Genomic DNA, 22,892 nt, shown 5'->3' with positions numbered 1-22,892 from the left:
ATGAGTCATTGACTTTATCGCGTCAAAGTTTAGATGACCCAACCGAGCATGCCACAGCCATGCCTCGTCATCTAATTTGGACAATAAACAAACGGGTTCACCAATTTTCAGATTGATATTGTAAAGTCTATTCCTTGAGCGTGTGACTTTCATAAGCAATGTTTGATTATGGTCATATAGAAATAAAGAGTCACGTTCCAACAAAACTTTACAGCCGTTTTCAGTTAATTGTCCGAGGCTCAGAATATTGCTTTTCAAACTTGGAATGTAGTAAACATAAGATATAATTCTTTGTTCCTTATTTTTACATTCCAACAGAATTGAGCCTCGCCCTTTAATATCTACAAACGAACCATCACCAAAACGGACTCGTCCGGAGATCTTTTCGTCTAGTTCTTTGAAATGATTTCTATTACCAGTCATATGGTTACTTGCACCATTGTCTAAGTACCATAGACTCTCATTGATGGATGTATATAGATTAGGCTTAATTTCCTTTTCATTTAGGAAAATTTCTTGATGGATCTCATGTTCACTAAGAACTGCCATCAACAACGTGGGTTCTTTGTCCTTTTCCACTAAGTTAGATTGATCATGTGTTTGATCCCTTTGAGGACACGTGTTGGCATAATGCCCACGCTGCTTGCATTTATAGCACTTAACCTTACTCAGATCTCTTTGAGTTTTCTTAGGTTTATTGTAATGGGAATGTTGAGATGATTTTTCATCCTTATCAACATGTTTTCCCTTGCCATCACGCCAATTCTTTCGTGATGCATTGAACCTCTTCGGTCCATGATTTCCAAAATTTTTCCCATGACTCTCATTCTTGTCATGGCGTGTGAACAAGAGTTTATCCTGAGTGTCGGTCACAACTCCTCTTTTGGATTTAATCCTTTCCTCATAAGTTTTAAGCCTCCCGATAATATCGTCCACGGTTACTTGCTTTAGATCAGTAAATTGCTCAATCGAAGCAATTATATGAAAAACCTATCGGGCATTGAGGTTAAGATTTTTCTTACTAGCGTGGTTTGATCAATCTTTTCACCACAACTAGTTGCTTTACTAACAACATTTGTTAGTCTCAATGTGAAAGAATCAATAGTCTCATCATCTTTCATTTGTGATTTATCAAACTCAGACTTAATGCTTTGCAACCGTGCTTCTTGCACTTGCGTTGCACCAATATGTCTGGTTCTTAATGAATCCCACACCTCTCTTGCAGTTTTACAGTCTGCAACTTGTAGGAGTAAATCTTCGGATAAAGATTGAAACAAGTATGCAATAGTATATTTGTCTTTCTTGACATCTATTCTTGTTTTTTCATCGGGTTCTATCATTTCCCAGAGGCCATTTGCATCTAGCATGGTCTTCATTCGAATTGCCCATGTTGTATAGTTAGTTGATTTTAACATAGGGCATTGGAAATTCGAAAAAGATGATCCCGGTTCTTTATGCGTTACAATAGCATTATTATCCTTTGGACTTTCCGACATGGTTTCTTTTAAAGATAATAATACTTATTATACACAAAGTATAAATTACACACAAAGTATAAACAAGGTTTTAGATAATTAAGTTTAACCTTTTAAACTTATAAGAACCGTCTTTAAAAGTTTACAGCAAAACTCGGTTCAATCCTTATTCGTATATGATTAAACCACTACAGTAACAAATTCCAACAATCTGATTTCGGGTTTAATTTTACCAAAATGATTTCTAAATAAAGAGTAAATCTTTATTAGATTTATAACAATGATTTCAACAATCAATATTTTGGTTTTCGATATCAAATAATGTATTTCAAAATACTTGGGGTACTTTTTTATCAAAAAAAAAATAATAATATGTTTAGGTTTTCACTTGACCGTGGAAAAAAAATAAGTGGTGCAGCCCCCTTTTCTTAATTTTCGTAAGAACAGAAACACTGGTTAATTCTCATACCTTTGATTAAACAAACTTTAAATTAGCGGTGTATGGGTGCCCCTTTTTTTTCTTTTCTGTTCCTTGCGTACAACACAACCAAACAACCAATAATGGCTTTTGAAGGCCATATCTTCGATCCAGCGAAAACAACAATTTGTTGTTTTTTTAAATTCAAGTTCAATTAAATGATTGCAATTACACTAAAGGATTCTTGTTTATATCACACAGATCCTTATAAAAGATGATTGCTATTAAATCACAAAGATTCTTGTAACAACCGATGTTTAAATCGTTAAAGTTTTCTAAACAATTTAGAAAAAATCACAATGAATGTGAATCACGATTTGAATGGATTTGATTTCGATTCTTCTGTTGACGTCTCAAACAATTCCACAAACAATTTGTAGAACCCAAATCGAATCAAAAAAATTTTTGGCAATTGATTTCAATTGAGAGCAATTAAGATGGCTCTGATGCCAATTGTTGCCCAAGATAAACGAAAGAATGATCGATCAATGAAAATAAGAAGATAACAATTGCAAAAGGAATGAATTCGTTATTGATGTTGAAGGTTTATATAGACGTGCATGTCTATTGATCTCAATACTAATTACAACTTCAATCCTTCTACAATACATAAATATTAAAACTAACTAAAACATACTATGACATATTTACATAACTAACCCTAGACTTTAACTTGGAGGGATTAAATCTAACACGGCTTCCCGGTAGAGACTTCCTACACCATCTTGGTCTTAAGAGAAAGAGAGAGTGTATGTAGATAAAGGAAATGTGTGGCTTGTAGTAGTTAATAACATAGGGGGATTGTGAGGGGTTTTTAGAGAGACAAAAGGTGGTGGTCAAGGTTTGTGGTTCCAGTAGAATGATGAAGGCAGTTAGAGGTGACTACCGATGGTGGCAAAGGTGGGTTATGGTGGTACGGCTTGGCTGCGTCGTGTTTCGGTGGTGTTACGGTGATATTTCGGTGATGTTACGATAGTGTTACGGTGCAACGGAGATAGAGCTAGAGAGATGAAAGTGGCTGGTGGTGTTTTATGTGGTGGTAGGTGGCGGATTGAGGGTTGCTCAATGGTTGTTGAGAGCTACTGTCGTCGGGAAAATGATGATGGTTTGGGTCTGGTCACAACAATGGGATAAGAGAGAGAGAGATAGAGAGTAGTTGTATGTTTTGTGTTATCTGGATTCACTTAATGTGAAGCACCAACATCATGATATGTGAGGCTGAGTGTTGAATATAGTTAGATTTGAAGTTGGTGATAGAGTGTGTGTGTGTGTATGTAACTAAACAAGTTGCAAATAATTGAGTAGTGTTGTATAGTGGTCTTGACCTAAGATGCAGAAAAGACAGGGCATGGGAGGTGTTTTGCTGATTGAAGTTGGTTATAAAAATCTTTCACCGACACTCTTAATTTCCACATGGTTGGAATGTACACTATTTCAAATAATATTATAAATGGATGTGTGTTTAGTTTGGCATGGTTTGTCACGTGAACATAAAAGGGTGAGAAGTTGGTGGACATATGGTGCATGAAGGACTTTTCTATTTATTTGCTTTGCTTGCTTGCTTGCAGTCTAGTTCCAAAGCAAATAAAGTGGGTATGATTTTGGTACAATACTTCATATAAGTTTTTATCCGTAAGAGTTAGTTTTGTAATTTAAAAGCGCATTAATTTATTATTTGATAATATTAAGTATTATTTGTAAGCTAATTACAAGTCATCTAATATTTATTTTATATGTGTTTTAGTTGTTTAGTTATTCAAGGATTAACTAGGAAACGTTAAAGGCATGTTAGATGATCAGGTAATATTTTATGGAGTTTAGTTGTTAAATACCAGCCAACATTTTTAGACTCCAATGCATCATACAGTGTAACATCCCATTTTCTCGTTTTATTTAATAAAATAAATTATGAGTTATTATGAGTCGGGCTTGTGTTGGGTTAAATAGATATGAGTTATGGGCTTGGGTTAAAAAGGAAAGAAGAAAAGATCATGGGCTTGAGCCCAGGACCCATAATATATAGATCATAATCACCCATTAATCCATTCATTTCACATATTCCATACACCATCCAAAACACACACTTAAGTTCTCTCTCTAGTTCTCTTTTCATATTTGCCGAAACCAAGAAGAAAAATTGATTTCCAACCCGAGGTAATGATAATATGATATTGTATGGATCCAAACCCGCTAGATCTAGTAGCGAAACGACGAGCCGACACCCTAAACCGTTAAAGTCACAAGATCCGGATGAAATAGGGTATCAACCGATAAAAATATGCGTGTAGGGGTCACCCTAGCTCAGATCTGGATCGAACGAGACCAAAAACGGTGAAAAACGAGTGAGATCTCGCTTTTCCGGCGAGATCGCGGTTTTCCGGCGATGACTGCGCCGGAAAAGTGTGTACGAGGATGTCAGAGAATATTCTGACATTCTGACCTAACCCTAATTCGTTAGCGGAGAAATAACGAATTAGCGGTAATTCGTTATGTTAATTCGTTAAGGAAGAATAGCGAGCTACTTCCGTTCGTTAAGCAATTCATTGACCAATTCGTTAAGCAGTTCGTTATAAATGCCAGTTCGTTATAAGGGTTCAATTCGCTATGAAGTTCAATTCGTTAACCAGACCAAACGAATAAGCCCAAATTCATTATAAGGACCAGTTCGTTATAAGGTCCGATTCTTCATGAAGACATATTCGTTATAATAGTAAGTTCGTCATGAAGTAACGAATGGGTTCATTCGTTATGAACCCACTTTGTTAAGAATTGGGTAACGAACTAGAAGTTTAATAAAATGACAGAATGGTCCCTAGAGTTAGATAAGAATGATTTAATGACAAAGAAGCCCTCGAACTTTTTAAGTTAGCAAATTAAATAATAACTTAAAATCCTAATGGAAAATGTGTTAAGACAGTTAATAAAAATAAAATTTTTCCTAGCTGACCTGGCAGCTCGATCCCAGCCAGGGGCTCTGTCCCTTGGACCCTGCTAGGGGCTGCCGCCCCTAGAACCCTACTTCCAGGGGCGCTGCCCCCGGACCCCGTTCGTTGAGGGTAATAATTAAACTAGAAACGCGTTTATGGGTAGTGATAGTTGAATTGATACGTGTAATTGTTATACAGTTAGTCGTGCACAGCTCAAGAAAGGAATAACCATAAACGGTGAACGTAACCGCATTCAGGTGAGTTTCTAGCCCCATTCCTTGTTATGTTTTCGGGGCTGTGTGCATACTCGATGTGATAGTTAATACACTTACCTTAACGGTAAGTGTACGTCATGTATAATTTGTATGTTATTTATGTATATCTTAAATGTGAATGAAAGCTTGTCGGTGTGTGAATGATCTTTGGATATTGCATGCACTGCCAGGTGATGGTTTGATAATATGATTGTGTATAGGATGGATGAATGATGTATGTACGTATGAAACATACAATTATATATATGGAAAGGTATGGTATGATAGTAGGAAAGAAAGGGAGACCGGATCCTAATAATATCTAAGGATGGAGGGTACCGGACCCTAATAATATCCGAGGAAGAAGGGAAACCAGACCCTAATAATATTCGAGGATGGAGGGTACCGGACCCTAATAATATCCGAGGTATGTAGGGCGAAATGCTTTTTATAATGTAAGGTTAGTTATGAATGTATATGAAAGAATGATGAACATGTTAAGTATGTAATGCGTACCTTCGGGCACGTATATGTGTATGTAAAGTAAGTTATTTGGTTAACTAGAACACACTAAGCGTAGCTGACCTTTAGTATGCACGCAGGTAAATAGATTGCAACAGCTAGCTTGAAAGAGACACATGGCAGGATTGGAAGAGACTGACATATGAAGATATGTTATGATGTTGATATTATATGTTATGTTATGCTTTAAAAAGACAAGTTATGAACGTTTGTAATAAATTGTTGCCTTTAATATTATTCCGCGAAAGTTTTAATTAACTCTGATATTTAGAACTGTGTTTATAAGTAAATCCAACGTCAAAAGTGAGGCACCGTTAACGGGGCCTTACATATAGTTTAAAGGCTCGTACTTTGTTAATCGATAATAGTTCACAAAATAATTAAAATAATGAATGCTAGATGAATTGTTTACTATTCGGTTTCCAAATATTTCCTATATACTCCCGATTCATTTAGATATACGTTTGATTCGTTTAAAAGTATTTATCACCAATGCCCATATCCGTCAGACATAATCCGAAAGTCTAGTAGTTTAAATAAAATTAATTACTTCTATGCAATTTGTCATGCAAATGTGGGTTTATGATAGATTCGTTGTGATTAATCTTAATGAAATTTAATCATGCGGGAATTAACGTTAAGAAATCATAATTAAGCATTATACGGTAAATGGCTTAATTTATGGAGTGTCACACCCGTCGTCGCTACATAAGGGTCTTAATACGTTATGGTTACGAATTCACACCCCCGCCGCCGCAACGCAGCGTGTCATAATACTAGTTCTCAAACAAAGCAGAGTGCAAGTTCCGAATTCCAACATGCAAAACCGGTTTTCAACCGGTTCATTAAAAACCGATTGGGAACCCGGTTACATCAGTTTGTGAATTTCGTTGTAGAAACTTGGTTCAGGTTCAAACCGGTTTGAACCAAAACTGGTTTTAACTTTTTTTAATGAAAACCGGTTCTGTTTAAAACGAAACCAGTTTAGGTTAAAAAAATCGGTTTGTGCATCTCTAGCCTACATAGTCTCCTTGGAACACCCCCCCCCCCTCCCTAAAATGGTCATGCATGAGCTGATGATACTAGCCACAGTCAGTAAGGTCATTCCCTCTCACTTGAGGGTTTAACCAATCATTATTTTTTTAATTCTTTTTATTATTAAATAACAGAATTGTGGATAATAATGGAGAATGGCCAGTTTGTGAATTTCGTTGTAGAAACCCGGTTCAGGTTCAAACCGGTTCGAACCAAAACTGGTTTTGACTTTTTTGAATGAAAGCTTTAGATCAAAAACATCAGTTTGTGCATCTATAACCTACATAGTCTCCTTGAAACCCCCCCCCCCCCCCTCCCCTAAATAATGGTCTTGCATGACCTGATGATACTGGCCACAGTCAGTAAGGTCATTCCCTCTCACTTGAGGGTTTAACCAATCATTATTTTTTTTTTCTTTTTATTATTAAATAACGGAATTGTGGCAATAATGGAGAATGGTGTATTTCTTTGATTGAAGGGTGTTGTGAATGATGAGGGGAAAGCTAACGTAGCACAGACGTGACGAATGAGGGAAATTGTGATAAGCGGCGTATTCCTCTTAGCCTAACAAGTACCTATGTGTGGCTATATTACAATTTCCAAAAACAATTATTGTGTTTTAGGCTTTTAGGAGTGTCTATCCAGACATAAACACTATATTCAATATGCAACCTGTTTACAACTAAAAGAGCAGCTTTAGAACACTATGATCATGATTATCAAATCAATAGAAAATGCTGTTATTTAACCAGCTCTAGAATGGTAATTTGTGATAAACTAGGTAGTCAGCACAAACATTCGCAATAGCCAATAGTTAAAATAGAAGAAAAAAAATGTGATGCATTCCACAAATATAATAGAAACCGTTCATGTAATTACCCTATTAACTATTAAAATTATTTTATTAATACCAAAACTAATGCTTTTCCCTGCTTATGATATCAGGAAAACCTGATACTAATTGGCAAGTGAGAGAACTTATTAATATAAAAAACTTACTAATCTATATCTATATTATATTATTAAGCATAAGTGATGGACAAAAGAGTCATTTCACAATTAAAGAACGATGACACAAGTGTCATTTCATAATTGGGCATAAAATGTAATTTGCCATTACATTGTTTCGCACTTCAAGCATCTCTTACAAATTCACGAAGCGTCAAGTTTTATAAATTTACTCTTGTGTCCTTTATGGTTTATGATGCCATCAATTCAAGGAGTTTAAAGTCTCATTAAAGTGTATCTATTATCATTAAAAGGACTTAAAATGGTTGTTCATATACTTAAACCTATATTATTACCACTAAATTAATTACTTTAACCAGCCACCGTTAGCAACCTAATCAATTCTAATCGGTTTCATCGTTCAATCATCTCTTAAATTACCCTTTAACTACTATGAATGTAATTCAATGTCTGTCTCTTTATATACGCCGTTCATTCCTATATATTATCACGCCATTATTCTCGATTTTATTTAAGCTTCTTTCTCAATTGGGTTGTTTAGTTGTTTTTATCTAAGGTTCATCTTACGCAAATTCAGCTATTGTACTTAATCTGTGTATTGATACCAATTCACAATTTAGGTTAATTGAAATTTTATTATAATCTAGGTACTGTTGATTCAATTGAAGTTCACTTGCTACGTGTTGAAACAGTTACCAGAACATGAAAAAATCCCTCTCAATTTCTTGGTTTCTTTACATTAAAGTTGTGCTTCTTGGGTTATTGTTTAGGTTAATTGCAACGAAAATGGTGGAGTGAATTTGGCTCTACAGGTGTGCAGTAAACTTGTTTATTTTTTTTTATGATTTATATACGTATAATATTCTTTTGTTAGGAAACTGTAACGATTTCCATCATGTGAACTTGCCGAATTTAAAGGTCGCGCATATTGCTGTTTATGGTTACATTTATAATTTTGTTTCTAAATGCTTTATGTCTCCATATCTGACCCACCTTGCCTTTGGTATTTTTGTTTGTCGTTAACAGGTTCTTTATAAGTTCTAGCTATACAATTGAAATTTTTTTGACTCAAACCACGATTCTTTTTTAGTCTGGTTTTGGATGGAACAGGTTAGGGTCGGAACGAGTTCGGTTGGTTACGGGTCAGAAAGGCTATTTGCAGGCAAGTATTATTTTATCTTTATAACTATTACTACTACGATGGCTCTTCATAAACTTAGATCTGATCAAGCGATTTTGTTTCTATTGTTATAGTATGAAATGGGTGATGTCTTGATTTGTGGTTCCAGTTGGCAATTTTCTACATCGGTTTTAATTTTTTATTCTTTGCGAGTTAACTTTATAACGGTTTCTAGGGTACAAGTATATAACTTTTATTTCAGGATTTTGTGTCAGGGGTTGTGCAGCAACCGTTATTACTGTAACCTCTGTGATGATTGGTCCAATGATAGACTAACATTCATCATAATATGAAGACCTTAGATTTCAAAGTTGTAATAAGTCTAAGTTCCTAACACCTGGCCGAAAAAGCCTAATTAGGCTAGAATATCTGGTTCTAAAGGCCTTGTTCCCTAAACCTATGGGGGTGCATGGGTCGGTTTTCGGCTACCTAACAAAAAATCAAAACTTTGTATTTTACTTTTTGAAGCAGTTTTTTTTTTAATTTGATTCTCATAATGGGTTTCGTTTGGTTTTTGCGGGTTCGGTTCGCTTATAATTCATAAAAGAGATATTTTACATCTATTTTATTAAATAATTGTATGAAAATATTAACAGATAATTAAACTGCCTTTGTGAGAGATTATTTGTTCATTTTAGTTTGTATGTTAGGGATTATTCTTGGCATCATAATTCAACCATTTTTATTTTTATATCACTAATTTTGATTTTATTTTACTAATCTCGTGAAAATAACCTTAAAAGTGGCGGAAGGTTAATCAGGCATCATGTGGTGGCGTTGATAGCCGAAAGACAAGGGCACATGCACCAATCAGCCGGTGTCCCGATGATTGAGTGTTATGTGCCTTATGTCCAAGGCTTGATGCAAAACTACTATCGAGCCGGGGGTCTCACCGGAAGCTGCCTCTCTATCCCTATGGGATAGAGGTAAGGCTGTCTACATCTTACCCTCCTCAGACCCTACCATAGCATTGCTATTAGTGGGATATACTGAGTACGATGATGATATATGATATATATTTTATGTTACATGTGTAAAACATCACAAAAAGGTAATTTTTATGACAGTATGGCTCGGGTTTGCCTTCACGTTTTCATAACAAGGACAAAAAGAACATTTCATAATTGGGGAGAAATAGGTCGGCTCGGTAGGTTTAGGAGTGGATTAGTTAAGTATAACGTTTGGAAAACTTTGGTTTATGGTTGGTAATTAAGAGCCGGCCGTGTAAACTGAACTGGCCGAATATTTACTAAACCAACTTTGTGCTTTTAGTTTTCGTTATTTTATTGGTCAACCTATTAATACCCAAAATGTAAAGTGTTTCATCTTCTTTTTACCTACCAATTACTGTACTTTCGAATATCGAATGGCATTCCATGCTTATTTGGTTCTAAAAAAGACCTGGCCCAACCGAAGGATTAGACTATCTTGGTCGTTCCGACCGACCAACTAACCCTGCTTGTTCGGTTGTATTTTTAAAAAACTAAGCTTACCGGTGGGCCTAAAACTTCAATCAAAACTGGCTGGACTGGAATGTTAACACCCCAGTTTATACATGTTAATGATTTCTTCACACTGGCTGGATTTTTTTTAGTTAAGGTTATAGAATTTACATGTTTCCTTGCATCTTTGTTCATGGTTTATCGTCTAAACCTTAAATTTGCTAATCTTCAGCTGAGGGTGGTGTTTTTATCGATTCTTTATGTGTGGATCCAGTCATTTCTTGTGGCTTTTGGGCCTATGGGGTCAACCAGCAACAAGTTACCTTCATGAACAAGTTTCTTGCGTATTTCTCATTATTCCTAATGCGCAACACTTGATCTCAACTCTTATTAATCACGTTTCCAGGTAACAACTTGTGATTCCTTTCACGGGTTACTTGCACAGTTGTGCATATTGCATTAGTAAATGTACATTGACTAAGTATATTGTAAAACCCAAAGTAGTATATTGGTTCATCTTTTTCAACTTTTTCATTGACACTACACGAAACCAACTCCTTTTGCTTATCGTTTTTGATCCTTGCATTGTATGGATTTGTTGATTTTAAAATGAATATTATTGGAGCATGTCAATAAATTGTATAAGAAAAGAATATGTGAACATGTCGTCGTCGTCATCATCATCATCGTACTCAGTATATCCCACCAATAGCAAAGCAATGGTAGGGTCTGAGAAGGGTAAGATGTAGACAACCTTACCTCTACCCCATAGGGATAGAGAAGTTGCTTCCGGTAAGAACCCCTGCTCGATAGTAGTTTTGCATCAAGCCTTGGACATGAGGCACATAGCACTCAATCATCGGGATACCGGCTGATCGGTGCATGTACCCTTGTCTTTCGGCTATCAACGCCACCACATGATGCCTGATTAACCTTCCGCCACTTTTAACGTTATTTTCACGAGATTAGTAAAATAACGTCAAAATTAGTGCAATTTCACTTTTGCCCACCCGAGGGTTCACACATATATACATTATATGCGCGCACCGTAAGCAGGGCGGAAGGAATTAATATAAAACTTAACAATTTTTATTGTTTATATGGTATCTCAATCAATGTCTAAGATGATGTAATAATTTAATATAAACTAGCAGTGTCAGTATTTTATAAAATACTTGTGTGTATATTTGCACATGTTTATGTAACGGTGTATTTTTTATATAGAAAAAAGGGCAAGAAATAAAAAATAATGGAAGTTTAAGTTAGACCAGTCAACTACTTGTTAATTGATACTTGTTTTGCACTAAACAAACTGATCTGAATCAGTTTCTACCAAACCCAAACCCTTAAATTTTGTGTTAGGTTCATTTCATGTTAGAAACTCACACTCCTAATTTTAATGTACTACTAATGAGTTAGTTTTGCTATCACTACATGGGACTATACCATATAATATTAAAAGGATCCATAGAATTTATCAGCGACATGGAGCTCAACATAACAACCATTTTCACAATAAGTTATACAATGAAATTATTGGTACTTTAACAACGGAAAGGCCAGTTTTTGGATTTGGAACCAGTCCGTTATATCTACTTTTGCCAATTTATCTAGCCATTACAATTTACAACACAAACAGTCCAACGGTTACACTTAAATGCAACAGTTATCAACTTATTCGAGACAACTTATTTACTTAATGGCAATTTGTTATCTTTTTTAACATTTGTTAGTTTTGAGTTCATTTTAACATCGAAAGACCGTTTAAACGAAAGGAATACGATTTTGTAAGTGGGATCTTAAAAAACGAAGAATATATAATGATTCAAATATACGTGCAATCAATCGGTTGTGGGCCTCATTACAAGCCCCATTCAACGGTCTTGTTAACATTACTTTAAATGTTAATATTCTTTCTTTTTACATTGTTAAGATCCATAATCAGAACTTAACTTACCGGCGCATGTGAGTTATTTATCAAGATCAATTACTAATTATTATTGTTAGGTGAAAACGAGCCAAGCCAAGCTCGAGCTTTATTTTTAAAGTTAGTTTAAGCTTGGCTCGTTAGTAGTTTTTCAAAATCGAGCTCAGCCCATTTAGTATCTATTAAGTAATGTATAAACATTTATTATAACCTTTTATATATTTTTGGTTATATTTAGTTATTTTTATCATAATTTCATACACAATAATATATATATGTTACATAAAATGAAAATTTATATAAATAGGTTGATTAGGCTTGCGAGCCATTATAAGCTCGATAAGTGAAGCTCAAGCTTGGGGTCATTTATTAAACATACTAATTTTAGACTCGAGCTCATTTAAGCATCTTTTAGCGAGCCAATCAGTGTGAAATACGTGCGCGGTGTTGGTTAAGCACAATTAATGTCGGTAATGTGAATTCCCATGCCGGTTATATGTGTACAATCTTCCGTTACACACGTACTCGCTTTGCACGAGTTACGCGTATAATTTTGGGTTACGTGCACACCGTCATCAGGTAACGTGTGTACCGACACTTATAATGCGCTCAATGCTGGGTTACGCGCGCACTCAGTTGCATCATGCGGGTACCCATGTTTTCACAAAACACAATGTAACCCCTCCAAAAAGAAAACGACATCCAACAAATCATATGCACATGCGGGAGCGCGCTCGCATTGATAACCCATTACACACCACACCAAACATTACAAACCAATACGATGAGATAATTTGTGTGAACTAGCAGCAACGCAAGGGCACCTATGCTAGTATATAAAAGAGAGGACTTTGATTTCGGTCGTCGTGATCTTCTAAAATTATCAATTTTGGTCCAATAGTATATTGTAAGCTTTTATGTTACAATATTTTCATTATCATTGGACTATCAATTTTAGTCATATCCGTTAATGTCATCTAACAACAGTTAGTTAATGCAATTTTAAGGGGCCTTTTTTAATTATTTTTCACATGCTTTATGTAATGAAACTTTTGCCACGTAACCTTTACTATAACGAATCAAACAGATACCAACCGACTTCTTATCACGCACTCGCCGCAACGCATGGTAGCTTTTGAACATGCCACACAAGTTTGACATATATACTTTTTGGTACTTCAACTTTGATAATGAAAATTGCCATTACATCTTTTACTTATGGGCTCTCTTCAACATTGATAATGTAATTTTGCCACTAAATTTTTACGTAACAAATCGAACCGAAACCAACCAACTTCCCGACGCATACTCGCCGCAATGCACGGTAGCCTTTTGAATAGGTAATACATTTAACTAAATAATAACTACTAGTTTTTTAAAAGCTTTTATTTTTTTAATTTCATATGTTAATATTATGTGAGGTATCGACTTATGGTCAGATATTAGAGCCTGGGGTGAGTTGCCTTCATTTTCCCCATATCAGCCCTACAGGCTCTTACGATCCCAAAGAATGCCATTTGCCTCAAGGGTAGGGGACACAAGCTAGCAATTTTCCTTGCTTCATCTTGGTTTTATGGAAAGCGGAATGATAAAATCTTCAACAATAAATCGAAAATGAGGTCAATAATTCTGACAGATATATTAAGGTGAACATGTTTCTTTGGATTATAACTTTAGTTTCAGCTAAGTTTCTTTTACCTAGTCATGTATTTGTTTGCTCTAGCTCCTGTTAGTAGCGTTTTTTTATCTAATAATATTTATCCGCCTTAAGAAACTATAATCATGACTCAAAAGAGGTAATCCTTTATCTAGATTTCACAGATACACAACTACACATATCTAACAAGATATGACGGTCTAATTAGACACGCACTAACTAGTGCATCACATTTAAGGGGCGGCTCAGCCATTTTAAAAAAGCACAAATTTGATGACTTCATGTTTAGCCTTATATTCATATACCATCTGAAAAACTGATATCTACATATATATATATATATATTTATATATAAATGCGTATGTATAAATATGCAGATGGTTGTTCCAAGGATGAGGAAGTGTTAATCTCAATTCCACTGCATAAGCTATATTCTTATTTCACTGATCAGTTATATTTTATATAAAACTTCTCTCATATCTTTTTGTTTCTTTACTAATAAAATGTACATGTTACATGAGCTGGTTCGAGCAGCTTACTTTATAACTGTAGACAAGACAATTTTATCATCAATTGCTAATTCTTTGATAACAAAATTACAATCATGACATGTTTGAGCATGACACTCCAAATGTTTAAGTAGAGCAATACTTTAGACATTTAAGCAGACAATAGCTGGGATTAGTCCTTACAAATTTTGTTCCTTTTTTCTTTTTAATTAGTTTAGTTTTCTCTGAAAACATCTATTATTGAATATCTTTTAGAAATACAAATATAGAGAGAGATAAAGAGAGCACTTTACAAATCATACATCAAGAAAAGGGATTTTTGAGATGATGGGCCAGTAGCTCCCATTTATACAACACTTTTTTTGCAGCTTCCAACAATACTTCACACTCAAACTTGACAACAATGGAAGCAATGTCTCTGGTAGATCTTTAAGCTTTGGACAAGACCCAATATGAAGTTGTTTGATGCAGGTGAGGTGTTGTAGGCCCTTGGATACTGTTTCTAAATCTGTAAAACCTCGGATTTGTAGAAAAGTTAAAGTTGATGGAAGAACAAAAGACCATGAAGCAAATGAAACCACTCCTGAGTTTTCTCCATGTAAGTGTAGTCTAACAAGTGATGTTGGGAAATTTTGTAGCCCCCACTTTGACATAGGCTTCTTTAATCCTCCTATAGTTAGTGCAATTAGATTAGGAGGCCATAAACAGCAAGGAAAGGAGCAGTCTAAAACTGGACAGTTTCTTATGGTTAGCACTTCCAAAGATGTGACACTTTGCAACTGTTCATAAGGAAATGACTTTAGATTCTTACAACCAAAGATATGAAGAGCTCTAATGTGAAGAAGCGGAAGATAACCGAAGGCTTCCTCGTGGATGGATTCTATAATGTCACAATGTGAAATGGTTAAATTTGTGAGATGAGCTAAGCATCCTTCAGGGAATGACCTCAATTCGGTAATCTACAAATGAAAAGTGTTGACAAGAAGTTACGGAAAAGCCAACTCTCCTCCAGGTTATCGCAGCCGCAAACGTCAAGAATCTTCATGGAGGATGGGATTGCACCTGCTGTTTGGTAGGTCAAGTATGTAATAGAAGGACAATCGAAAATCACCAACTTCCTAATACTTTTTGGACAACTGAAACTCTCAAGTCTGTGACAACTGCGAAAACTTACTTTTTTAATCGATTCCAAGTTAACTTCTTTATTTCCCAATGATACCAGATTTTCACAAGATTCTATTCTTAGAATCTCCAAACTGATAAGAATGTTAGAACCTTGTGTTTCCAACTCCCATAAGTATCGCAATTCATCACACCATCTAATGCATATATATTCAGTTACTCCAAGGTGTTGTAAAATTTCTCCATTTAATCTTGTAAGTCCATTAATATAACCCATTTTCAACCTAAGAATTGATGAGGACACGCAAACCATACTACTAAACACAGGTTCACAACATCCTTGTATGTTTAAAACCTGAAGTGAAGGTATTAATCCAATAGAAACTGTTGCTAGTTTTGGACAATTATCTATCGAAATTTCACGAAGACAAGGAAATGATCCAACAACCCAGTTACCTTCACACAATTATTTGACCATATTTCCCAACCTTCCATATCATAAAATTCCAAAACATCAAGTGAAGGAAATGCGGCACCACCGTAAGAATTCACAGGCCCAAGAAACTCGCGTCCGAGAGTCTTCATCCCATACATGCTTTTGACAGTTAACTTTTGAAGTGAACTTAGATGTCCAAGTGTTGGTAGATAACTACAATTTCTACATCCTTCTAATGTGAGCTGTGTTAACTGAACAAATGTGGGATTCTCGATCCAATTTGGAAATTTAGCGCCCTTGTAGAAACATATCTTCAAGTTTCTCAATCTGTTATGTGGTCTTAGTGCTTCAAGTACTTCATATTCAGTTAACTCATTTCGTGAATGATCAAACACGTCACTCCATTCCATCTCCAAATCATCGATACCCGTCTTTTGCCATAAGTTGGCCTCCCTTGCATGTATTGCACTTATCACTTTGTGTAGCCCAATGATGGAAAGTCGGCCTCGAAGATGTGAAAGGTCCTTGAGCATAGTTATTTTAAACCCATCCGTTCCCTCAACAATGACTTTGGATAGAGTTTGTAGACTTGTTAAACTACCAATCCCCTTGGGTATCTGGTTCAGCAAAGGAGTACCGCTGATGTCCAAATGCCGTAGGTTTATTAGTTTTACAAAACTCTTAGGCAAGCTAGATAACTGAAAGCAACCAGAAAGCAATAAACTTTGGAGATTATAAAGGTCACTGACTTGCTCTGGCAAACATGTGATGTAAGTTCCAGAAAAATTGAGGTACCGGATATGCTTGAGACTACCGATGGATTGTGGTATCTCTCTTAATGAACAATTTGTTAGGCTTATCACCCTCAAGAATTGTAATTGTGGTAGTAAATCGTTAACAATCTTTGTCGATAAAAATAGGAATGAGAAACTAGGTATGGAAAATGGCATTGATAACAAAGTGTGCATTCGTCAAGCTCTTTGACATGCCATGAACTTTTGGTAACGTCCATAATATTTTTCATGAGTAAGTGAAACATATCTGGACTTCTCTAAAGCTTCATTCGTATCATTAACTTCCATCTTATCGTCGAACCGAAAGAAAAACTCTTCGGCAACACTTTTAGCCAAGTCATTTATCAGGTCATGCATTTTATACTGAGATTTCTCACTAGTTGAATGCTGGAAAAAAGACCTACATTTCAACGCTTCAAAATATTCTTCCCCCAAACGTTCCATTGTTTTATTTCCATTTGACTCGTATAAAAACCCTTCTGCCATCCATAATAGCACGAGTTCATCTTTGTCAAATAAGTAGTCCTTGCTAAATAAAGAGCAATATGCGAACACTTGTTTCAAATGCGGAGGGAGATCATAATAGCTTAGTCTTAGAGACGGAAGAATTTCACTTTCGGCCTCTAAACTCCATACCTCGCTGTTTAATAGCTCCTCCCAGTCTTCATCATTTGATTTTGATCTCAACATCCTTCCTAGCATTATTAATGCCAAAGGAAATCCATCACATTTCTTCACGATACCTTCACCATGAAATTTAAGCGATGGATGTTTATTAAAATTTTGTTCACCGAACGCATGTTGAGCTAATAAAGATAGAGCTTCTTCATGTGACAAAACATCTAAAATGTAAGCATGAACCAGGTCCATGATGGATGCTACTGAGGACTTCCTGGTCATTACTACAATTTTACTACCACTCCCACCTACAACGAAAGGGCGTTGAAGGACTTGCCATTCCTTGTAATTTTCGTTCCACACGTCATCTAGAACAAATAGGAACCTTTTGTTTGAAAGTTTTTGTGTAAGCGCCTCCTGTAAAAGATTTAGATTAGCAAAACTTCGAGTGTCCCCGGCTACAGCTTGATATATAGCGTTGCTAATACTAAGCACATCAAACTCATCCGAAACACAAACCCATGCCATGATTTCAAAATGATCTTTCACTTTCTTTTCATTGTACAAAACTTGAGCAAGGGTTGTTTTGCCTATCCCTCCAAGACCAACAATGGATATAACACTGACATTTTGCATACATGTTTCATCCCCTAACAACATCCCGAGCAATGCATGTTTATCCCTGTCACGACCCACAACTTTCGACTCGTCAACCAGTGAAGTTTCCTCTAGTCTTCTAGTTTTTCTAACGGACCGTGCAACGTTATCAGACAAACCCAAACTATATTTCTGCTCAGCAAGATTATGCAATCTGGTTGTAATCTGATCTAACTTAAAACTCATCTTTTGACCATACATAATATTATAAGGAGACAAATCAATACAACATGTTGGGATGATCTTCAATACCTTACTAGTAACAGTTTCTTGATTCAACTTGCGCCTCATCGCTTCAGTCGCTAAATCATCGAGTATATCGTCTATGTCGTAGGCCAAATCTTGCAGATCATGCAGCCATAATTGAACAGACTTTTCGCTTATTTGTTTCTGGGCTGCATCAGCAAGCACAGACTGGATCTGGGACAGGGTTTTCTTCCATCTGTTGATCTGAGAATAGATTCCGGTGGATCGAGCAAGGCTGATCAAGTCAGCAGAGGCCAGCTTATCAAAAAGAACAGTGATGAATGGGGCGAGAAAGATTTCAGCAACAGCCATTGCAGGCAGGAAAAATGATTGTTTCTTTTTATTTTTCGTTGTTGGTTTAAAGAAACTGATGAAGCAATGGAATAGTTGACTCATGACTTCCACTCAACCACATATTATTAGTAGGATAAAGTGATCTAATATCATGTTTTTGTTTTATTTTTTTATCTGTTGCTGTCTTGATTTTGTGAAGCAATTATTGTTTTCTATTTGGAAAAGATGAATTATGTACATTAATAAAAACATCCGACTTGTAAACACTTGATGATGACATGTACAATGTAGAACTTTGAATATTCTAACTGCAACATAATTAGAATGTTTTGATATATTGCTAAAAAAAAAGTACACATTAACAAACCTTTTGTTTGGTTAACGGATCAATTATGTAGGGTTCGAGAGTGAATCTATGGTTTGTCTAGAGACTATAAAGTGTTTTGCAAGCCAAATGTGGTTTTATAATTCTATGAATATATGTATCGTCCAGGAAGCATAATGGTTGTGACTCGGGGCCTAGGAAATACCATCTTTCGGTTTTTTGTTTTATCACTTTCATTTGGCACAATGCAAAAGTTGTGGCATGTTGGAAAAAAAACTACTTTAGTACTTGTTAATGATCTACTGTTCTACAACCATATTATTGTAAACAATAACTAAACTCTCTTGATAACTGTTCAAAATGGTTTGAATTGATAAAACATATAGATATAACACTTTCTTTTTCAAAAGTTTTTTCTTTTATGAACAGCAAAGGCACAAAATTTACTATGTAGGTCCACCCTTGCATGAGGGAACCTACAACTAGGAAAACCCAAAACAAAATACTACATGTGAGACTTCAACCCATGACTTTTTATAAGAAAAATAATAAAGCTACCGTTGGACCAATTGGTTTTTGGTTTCATTAATAGTCATTAATTAACTATGATTTTAAAACATGCATAATTATAATAATAATAATAATAACAATAATTTTAAAAAAATCATTTAGGATATTGTGTCAAAATTAACTTTTGAGTTATTCTGATTTGCAATGGTATTCACGTTCTGGTTCGACTGATTTTAACGAAAGAATAATAGAGTATCATGAGCCACTAAGAGCATCTACAACACAAACTTTTACAAACAACCACATTAGCGCCGCAAACTTTTACAAACATTAGCGCCACAAACCTTTACAAACGTTAAACCAAACCACCAAACTCTTAGGCTTTATGGTTTAAACGAGATTTTATTAGTTTTCAAAGTGTTTAACTTCTGTTCGATAAATAATAAAGATAGTTATTAATAGCTTGCACATGACAAAGGCGTGTTGAATATTCTAAAAGTAAAAGACTGGTTCCAGTGGTTTATCATGAAGCAGTTCCTAAAGACAACAAATATAAACGTCATGCGTTTTTAAGTTTTTACTCTTCACCTAGCTATGATGTCGTGGACCAATGACATTCAAGGAGTGTCAAATGAATATGATAAAATGTTTAGGCCCACCTTATTCATAACGACTTTTGGGCTGAATTTTCATGTTCTTTTTGAATTTGTACTTTAGCTTGCTTTATTAATGAGCTTCTAACAACATTAACATTTAACAACCTAATTAATGAATATATAAAAAAATATCATTAAATATTTGTTTATTTTATAAAAAAAGTATATTTTTTAAGGATCAGAATATTGAGAGAATTTTTTTGAAATTGAGAACTATGATATCCATTTTGAACCACAAAAAACCCAAAAATAAAAAAAAAATCATAAAATAAAAAAAACACAAAAATCAAAAAAGTAAAAAAATCAAAATTCTTATTTTATCATCCCGGTTTCATAAAAAAACTCGGTTTAGCTAAATTATATACACATATGTATAATATATACATATATGTACATTTACATGTTTTTTTGTACACATGTGTATAATTTAAGATAAATGATACTGTATATGTGTATATTACGTAACTAAAGATTATATAAAATTATACATATGCGTATAATACGACGTTTTTTTTTATTTTATTTATTTATTTTTAATTAAAAGCGGAATGAAATATAAGAATTTTGGTTTTTTTACTTTTTTAAAATTTATATTATTTTTTATTTTATGATTTTTTTAAAGATGTTTTTAGTGGTTCAAAATGGTTCTCAAAGTTTTCAATTTGTAAAAGGTTCTCTTCAGATCCTTACCCTACTTTTTAAAACATATTTATATATGTATATTTATAACCCAATTATATATTTATGTATCGGGGTTATGCTAATTTATGTAACGTTTAGTTGCAATGTTGCATAATGTTTAATGTATTCTTTCCAAAAACTTTTTTCAACGACAAACATTGGCTAGATCTCTGGAAAGCTCTTAGGAGGGTTTGATGTTGTTAGGCCTAATTTACCTAGTGGTGTTTAGGGTCGGCTCAACGAATGTGAAGGCCTAAATCGAAAATAAGATTTTGGGCCTTTTATGACAGTTAAGAAAAAAAATTGCTTACTAACAATTAGAGGTGCACAAAATGGGTATTCTCAGGATCCGAAACCGGGTATGGTCAACAAAAGTCCAAACCGGTCTGGGTAGGAACCGGTTTCAGGAATAGTCGGGTATTTAACCGGTTCCATCGGGTTTTTTTGGGTTTCGGGTAGGGTAGGGTCGGGTTTTGACCGGGTATTGGCAGAACCGGTTCCACCGGGATCGGGCCGGTTCCGTTTCCGGGTACAGTTCTCGGGGGGAAACCAAAGCCCGATCCATACCTGCGGGTAGGGTAGGGTCGGGTCCGGAACCGGTTCTTTTGTGCACCTCTACTGACAATTGATAAGAATTTTTTTTCCTTATTACAAATTTTAAACTCATCTATCTCTTCTAATAAAAGACTACCTACTTTTGTCACTTGTCAATCTCATAGCCCTCCTCATCTTTTTTCATTTATTTCAATATATAACCCTTATCTTTTAAGCTATTTCAATATATGAGATTCAAGTTTGTTTTTATGGCATGTAAATCTTAATCAATTCATTCATTAACATTAATGTAATGGTGAAATAAGAATATAAGGAAATACTAAAATTGACGTTGCAGGTTTGTTAGAATAAAATTTTAAAGTCACAAGTAAAATTAAAGCAAATAAAAGGTGCATCATTATCGAATAATTTAGATTTGTATGGTAAACTACAAATTGTCTTTCTAAACTCGGATTCGAGCAACAATGTGTAATTTGAACTCAGGAAAATGTGTATTTTCTTCATTTTCTCCAAACGTTTTGTATAAATATTACAAACATGGAGAATACCTATTATTGAAGAATATGATAATTATAATCTATATGTATACCGATTTACTATATGGTATGTCATTTATTTATATGATTTTTTTGCTTAGTATAAAGGGTTTAGCAATAAGAAAAACAATATTTAGTTTTCAATATTTTCTTATATAACTCAGACCAAAATGCTTAAGAAACATATATATTCACATTAATATAAAAAAATAGTTAATCCGGTTAAAAGTCATTTACCATGCTTCCAACAAATCCGAAATCTTTGCTTTTTGTCTATAAGTTGTTAAAATATAGATATCGATTAATTAAATATTCCAACAACTCCCATAATGTTAACTAATAACACGGGATTAGTATTTAAAATTTAAACATTTCTTATCTAATACTTTCAACTATTTTAAATAAGAATTACTACATTCACTTTATGTAACTTTAAAAATTCTAATATCCTGCTAACTCAGAATAATCACTTTTGTTTGAACATGACTTTAAGGTTAGTATTTCTTTGTCATTTTTCACTAACATGAAATAAAAAAAATCATTTTGTTATATTTTAATTTCTGGTTTTATATGTTGCTTGATTATACAATTGTTAATTGTAAAATATAAATCAAGTAAAAATTTATCATACACAGAATATTAATAACACCAAATTTATCATGATAAATCAATTTCAAATTATAAAGTTTATAACGATGACTATATCATCAAAGTTCAGGTAATCTGTTTTTTTGGATAATCATGTTTTTGGAATAAACATGAGTAGATGATCTCAAATGATATTATATTAATTGATTAAAATGTATGATATTTTATGTGTGTGAATATTTTTTTTATAGTTTCATGGATATTTTATCATTTATCTAGGGTTGACATGCACTTGAAGAATCTTATTTGTCACACTCACAACTATACGTGCCTATATCAAGAGTTATAAGCATACATATATGTTCCCTTATCAAGAGTTACAAGTAGACATGGACTAAAGATTTTGATATATGATAAACAATGTGTACCAACCATTACAATCACAAATGTAATGTACAATGGAGGTTTTACCTATTTGTAACATATTTGTGTAATCTTA

General features: G+C 34.4%; 1 protein-coding gene and 1 pseudogene across 1 annotated transcript; both read right to left on the bottom strand.

Annotated features, from left to right (window-relative positions):
- Positions 1-977: 977 nt before the first annotated feature.
- On the bottom strand, positions 978-1,496 carry LOC143543778 (uncharacterized). Its single transcript, XM_077036027.1, has one exon. It carries the CDS (start codon positions 1,494-1,496, stop codon positions 978-980), a length of 519 nt encoding a protein of 172 aa, XP_076892142.1.
- A 13,098-nt stretch (positions 1,497-14,594) lies between these two features.
- On the bottom strand, positions 14,595-18,684 carry LOC143544531 (putative disease resistance RPP13-like protein 1; annotated as a pseudogene).
- Positions 18,685-22,892: the final 4,208 nt, after the last annotated feature.

This window comes from Bidens hawaiensis, unplaced genomic scaffold (genome assembly GCF_021521415.1).
Source record: "Bidens hawaiensis isolate Kalapana, Puna unplaced genomic scaffold, B.hawaiensis_p1.1 tig00000888_1, whole genome shotgun sequence".
Lineage (NCBI taxonomy): Eukaryota > Viridiplantae > Streptophyta > Magnoliopsida > Asterales > Asteraceae > Bidens > Bidens hawaiensis.
The sequence above is the reverse complement of the archived record's forward strand: the minus strand, read 5'-3'. Positions and strand labels throughout refer to the sequence as shown.

What these genes read in the sequence shown, in the direction of transcription:
- LOC143543778 (XM_077036027.1), bottom strand. Translation starts at nt 1,496, where the DNA reads ATGTCGGAAAGTCCAAAGGATAATAATGCTATTGTAACGCATAAAGAA.